Source organism: Eptatretus burgeri, chromosome 9 (genome assembly GCF_056783735.1).
Source record: "Eptatretus burgeri isolate ZD-2024b chromosome 9, Ebu_testis_v1, whole genome shotgun sequence".
Lineage (NCBI taxonomy): Eukaryota > Metazoa > Chordata > Myxini > Myxiniformes > Myxinidae > Eptatretus > Eptatretus burgeri.
This window is the reverse complement of record NC_140969.1, coordinates 40,613,570-40,619,569: the sequence shown is the minus strand read 5'-3', so window position 1 is coordinate 40,619,569 and position 6,000 is coordinate 40,613,570. Positions and strand designations below refer to the sequence as shown.

General features: G+C 43.1%; 1 protein-coding gene across 4 annotated transcripts in view; it reads left to right on the top strand.

Annotated features, from left to right (window-relative positions):
• Window positions 1-6,000, top strand: part of TELO2 (telomere maintenance 2) — a 37,266-nt gene that overhangs the window by 25,085 nt on the left and 6,181 nt on the right. For 3 of the 4 annotated variants that reach the window (XM_085894903.1, XM_085894902.1, XM_085894904.1), the window contains one exon: window positions 1-951. This exon is cut by the window's left edge and continues 489 nt beyond it. In XM_085894903.1, the coding sequence (XP_085751029.1) occupies window positions 1-951 (951 nt within the window). The remainder of the gene's footprint in view (window positions 952-6,000) is intronic. The other variant, XM_085894905.1, reaches the window with a different exon arrangement.

Genomic DNA, 6,000 nt, shown 5'->3' with positions numbered 1-6,000 from the left:
GAACCAGGCGGTGAAATGAAGTCCACGGTCACCTGCAGCAAGGAATTGGTTGCAATACCTGATATAAGCATTGCAAATTCAGAAGCATGCATTTCTAACCAAGTTCCTGAAGAAGAAGTTGCAACCACTACTCAGACAAATTTCGATAAACTCAACAAGAATCCTGACAAAATTGCGGATTCTGAGATATTGGACAGTGATGATGAAGAGTTTGAGGCTTATGACCTTTCAGATGATGTGCCAGGCGAAAGTGGACCACCAAAGCCTCATTATCTCCGTGCCTGCCTTGAGAGGCTGAGGTCTGAAGATCCCCTTGTGGCAGCCTCAGCCCTATGTGCTGCACCAGGCCTACTTCGTGGTGAGCAAGGCGTTGCCAAAGAGCTCGCTGTTGAAATACTAAAGTGTCTCTTGTATCTTGAGGAGCATGGTTGGCCTGGTGCTGACGAAGATGAAGACCGCGATCGCAGCTCTGATACCGTGTCTTCCTCCTCTTCTGCAGTACAAATCCAAGATAGAAGTTCTTTGCCCGTACAAACATCCACATGCTCAAAGACTTTCTGGGATGTTCGAAAAGAAGCAATGGTGGCAGCTGTCATTGCCAATCCAGGTCCTGCGGCAGAATTCCTCTCTGCCCAGGTTTATGCCTCAAACTACAACATGCAGCAGCGTTTTGATGCGTTGGATACCCTCAGTACCGTGGCCCTACAGCTTGCTTCATTACCAGGACCAAAAACTGACAGAGCAATGCTCGAGTCAACTCGGGTTACTGCAGAAGATGAAGGTGATGAAGGACCTGAGAGATGGCAGGACGTGGTTAGACGACGAGTTGAGAGCAAAACCCGTTATTTTGGAACGCGTGGACGGGAAAATGCAACAGCTTTACCAAACGGCTTTGGAGCACTGGCATCAACCTTCTACTTCTCTTTGATTCGGGGCTTTTCTGGAAGTGAGGTTTGTGAGTTGTTTTTTTTCCATTTGTTTCATTTCCAATGAGGATGAACTAACACTGCCAGTCCTTTTTCTGTACTCTAAAGGCAAGCACTTTCTTGGTGGGAAGAGCAGACACTGTTCAGATTAGAAATGCACACAAAATATACAGACGCAAGGGGCCAAATCTGGGACTGTCTATTTTTGTGCATTTCTTGGGATGACCTTTTTAGCATTTCTATTTGAAACCCTGCCTTGTGATGTGGGGAACCGAGGTTCAAATCCATATAATGGTACCATGTGTTTGTTCTTTGTCTATTGATTCCCTTGTAATTAATGTAAAAGTACATTAATATCTCCTAATATCCTTGTCCAGACTCGGTGGTGTAATAGTTAGAGCATCCGTTCTGGGTTTGGGAAGTCAGTAGTTCAAACCCTGGTCGAATCATACCAAAGATTTTAAAATTGGTACATATAGTGGAGCAAATAAGTGTGATTTTTTTTCTTGGCAGAATCGTTCAAATGGTGATACAAGCATGAAATTTGGTACGAACGTTCCTTCAGGGTCACTCTGCAAGAAAAAAGTACTCGCCACGTGGATTTTCAACATGGCGGCCATTTTTTACAAGATGGCCGCCAAAGTATGAAAAAAACAACTTTAAACCATAAAAATCGCCAGAGATGTCGGATTTATTTCATCTTGATGTCGATTAATAGGTTTTTGTCCTTGCTAGAGCTGATTCTTGAGTGTATTGATCGATTTCCTGAACCAATAAATCAATTTTAGGACTTGCGTAACAATAAAGAAGTCAAATGACAACTATTGTGCAGGCTTCGAATACAAGTAAATTGGTTCTCATCGCGTTATAGACGGGGAAGGTTAGAATTGTTGGAGATCTTGAACAGAGCTTGTATTTTAATTGCTCAAAATCGTTATTTCCCCTCCAAAGGACTGCTCATGCCAGGGTGGCAAAGAGGATGAGCTCTCTTTGCCTATGAAATGCCACAAATGGCAAGCGAAACAAAGCCTCTGGCAGTGAAGCTCCAACTCTAGCCTTCTCGTGGTGGGGGTGTTTCCACAAATAGTGGTGGTGCGAAAGGCGAATCTCTGGCGCCTGAAAACCAGACAGCTCTGGGCAGATGAAGCTCATTAGGAGATGGAAAACTCCGAAATAAAACCACTTGCGACCGAATTGCAGTCACAAGGATCTATAGGACCCTGACACATTGTAACCATCAATGGTGGTGGACACCAGCCAATATCAACTAAACACAAAAAAATAGTATGTCATGCACTACCAGGGCACACTGGTGGCATACACTGCTGTGCAACTCAGCATGGATTCAATGTCGGCTAAACCGTGGGTTTAGTATCCCAAATGCTATCTAATGAGCCCCTCAGATGTTAGATAGCCGCACCTGAACCAACAGGATGTGCCAGCGCGGGAGAGCCGAGCCAAGGATAACGGGGGTTTTACATGTAGTTATCCTGATGGTGTACAGATCGCACGAGATTTAAATTGCATTGGATGAACGTTTGGGCTAGGTGTAGGGCAAACGCATGAACCTAGCTGTATCCCATACATCAAGGTGGTAAAAGGATAAACCCTCGACCTCGCCATTGCCAGTCACCAATTATGGATACTCAAGCAAAATCAAAACCACAAACAAACTGGAGGAAATGTTGCCTCTGTCAGAAGGACACAGAGGAAAAGTTAATGTTACCATGAACAAACAGCGACAGTTCAGAGGGCATTCTTTGAGAAAGTCAAACAGCTCACATTGGTAATGGAGGAAATGGGTAATCCTTTTGAAGAGGAGTCAGGAGATCTTACGCTCGACACCAAGGACATCGCGGATCCTTCCGCTGCTCAGCTAATTGCGACGCATCACGAGAGAGGGAAAGAAAAGTTCAATTCCTTCATGGCTAATCTACAATGTGAGAATGACTGCTCCTTCTACCAGCCTATCAAAAAGAACAGGATAACCTTCTTCAAAAATGAGCCAAAGTCTGTAAGCAAATCCGAGACAAAGTTACTGAAGGAAGACTCCCATTTGTTTTCCGGCCTCTTCATCTCCTGCCAAAACAGACAGTGTGACCTGCAAGAGTTCTTCAAACACGAAAACCAGTCTTTTCCGGCCTCACTCAGTAACAAGGGGAAACTACACACATGTACGAAATCGGATTTAGTGGATGTACTATAAGCCAAAGTGGCGCTTCCAGAGACAAAGCCAGAATCTGACGTACTCATTGTAGATGGAGCTGCACTGGTAAATATTGTAGCACCACGAACACCAAAGATATTTGAAGAGTATGCCAGAAAGGATACTCTTCCTAAAGTCGAGTACTACAGCACAAAATACATGAGAACTGACATCATCTTTGATGTGTATCAGTCCAGCCTGAAGTCAGAGGCAAGTCTCAACGAGGAAAGGCCATCAGAAGGAGAGTAACAGCGACAAGTATAACTCCCTCGAACTGGAAGAGCTTCCTTAAGCCGCTGTCACACCTTGACGATTTAGCCAGCGTATGCCGACGCATGGAAAATTTGTCTAAAACGCTGGCACACATCGAATATGTTATTGGTAAGTTTGTATACGTCAAGAGCACGCTGAAAAACACTGCCATACGTCGTAGTACGCTGGCTTTCATCGTTGTACTTTGCAGTTGTCCTCAAATTTTAGCATGCTTGAAATTTTACGACGTATGCCAGCGTATGACTCACACGTTCTGCTATGCTGGCCATAAGTTGTAGGCACATTTTGCAATCGTTGACACACATTACTTGTAAGTTACTCATAAGTTGAAACACGTCGAGGTAATGATTAGCATACCCAAAACTTATTTATAACCTATGAGTAACGTGTTGTAGGTACGTTACACGATCGTTGACACACGTGGAGACACGTTACTTGTAAGTTACTCAAAAGTCGAAACGCGTCGAGGTCATGCTTTGCGTACCCAAAACTTATTTCTAACCTATGAGTAACGTGCTTTGAACCTATGTGTAACGTACCTCCAACGCATATTGACGGATGTAGACGTATTTGATTGACGTCTTCCGGACGACCACAGAACTTACTGAACGTGTTTCTAATTTACAGCGACCGTATAATGGCGTATTGGCAGCGTTTAAAAAAAAATAATAATAAACCAATGTCACCCGCAGGGTGACCCGTATTTTGTCAAAAGGTGACCACGTGTGACTTCTTTAAGGTCACACTGAGGTGAACAGAGCTGCTATCCACCAGGAGCGACTCCTTGAGGAATTTCTGCCTATGAGAGATTCCGATGGGAATCGTTCTTCAGAGTAACCATGAAAAATATGTGTTTGCCTCATAACGTCGCCAAATGACGTCATAATGTCTCAAGCTTGACATTTCTAGAAAGCACTCATCGAGGCGTTCAATTTGAGGTACTACACGATATGGTTCCTAAAACTTGAAAATTTGACCTTGGGGTCAAATATGTTTGACCTCAGGTGCTAACCATGAAGGTCAAGGCCAATCGCCACCAAAAATTAATCAGCTGAGCGCCAGACCATGAACTATATTCCCATGAAGTTTGAAGACGATCCGATCAAAATTACTCAAAAAATAAGGGTTTCGTCGACTCCCCTGATTTGCGACAAAGTGACCTTGACCTTTGACCTTGACCTTCAAAATTTTATGTGCTGAAAGGGACCTCTATAGGCCTCTGATATGCGAAGTTACAAAAATTTCCAATGATAATTGTGCTCTGCAGAGTGATTAATACGTGATTACAGACCAAAAAAAAAAAAAAAACATTTGAAGGTCAAGGCCAATCGCCACCAAAAATTAATCAGCTGAGCGCCAGACCATGAACTATATTCCTATGAAGTTTGAAGTCGATCCGATCAAAATTACTGAAAAAATAAGGGTTTCGTCGACTCCCCTAATTTGCGACAAAGTGACCTTGACTTTTGACCTTGACCTTCAAAATTTTGTGCGCTGAAAGGGACCTCTATAGGCCTCTGATATGCGAAGTTACAAAAATTTCCAATGATAACTGTGCTCTGCAGAATTTTTTATACGTGATTACAGACAAACAAAAAAAAAAAACATACAAGTTGACTAACATATCTTGCAAAAACTTCGTTTTGGCAAGATAAAAAAACAACAACAACAATAATCAGATATTTCGTCACGTGCCTTCACGGAGCCAAGGAGAAAAAAAGAAAATGTTCCTTGACGGAGAAAATAAGTTCCGGGTATGCTAAACATTACCTCGACGTGTTTCGACTTATGAGTAACTTACAAGGAACTTGTGTTGACGTGTGTCAACGATCGCGTAACGCACCTACAACTTATTCCCAGCGTAGCGGAATGTGTGAGCCATACGGCGAGTACGTCGTAAAATTTTCAGCATGCTTGAAATTTCACGACGTACTAAACGTACCACGAAATATGACAGCGTACTTCATTGTTTTTCAGCGTGCTCTTAACGTATACACAATTTACCCATACCGTATTCGACGTGTGCCAGTGTTTTAGACACATTTTTCATAGGTCGGCATACGCTGGCTAAATCGTCAAGGTGTGACTGCATGGTTGACACTTCCAATTCTCAGGCGGTTATGATTTAAATCGGCGTGCGGCAGGTTTTTAATCGGCTATGCCATGTGATCGTCGGCGATACGTGCAACACGCTATGCCTAAGTTATACTATCGTTGGGCATAGGTTGTGAACGCCGACAACAGGCTAAGCATTCATTGGTATAAGTTATCTATAAGACAACGAAACGTTCTGTGCCCGTTACGAATATGTTAAGCATATGACCAACACGTTATGAATACGACCAAAACTTAAAAAAACATCAAAATTTCAGCGTACGCCAACGTTTTACATACATTTTTATACGTTGCCATTGCTGGCTAATTCGTCAAGGTGTGACAGCGCCTTAAGTTTTGTATATGTTTAGAGCATGCTGAAGCACGCTGGCATACGTCGTAGTACGCCGAGCATGTCGACAAATTTTAACATGCTCAAAATTTTTCGACGTATGCCAGCGTATGACTCACATGTTCTGCATACGCTGGCCATAAGTTGTA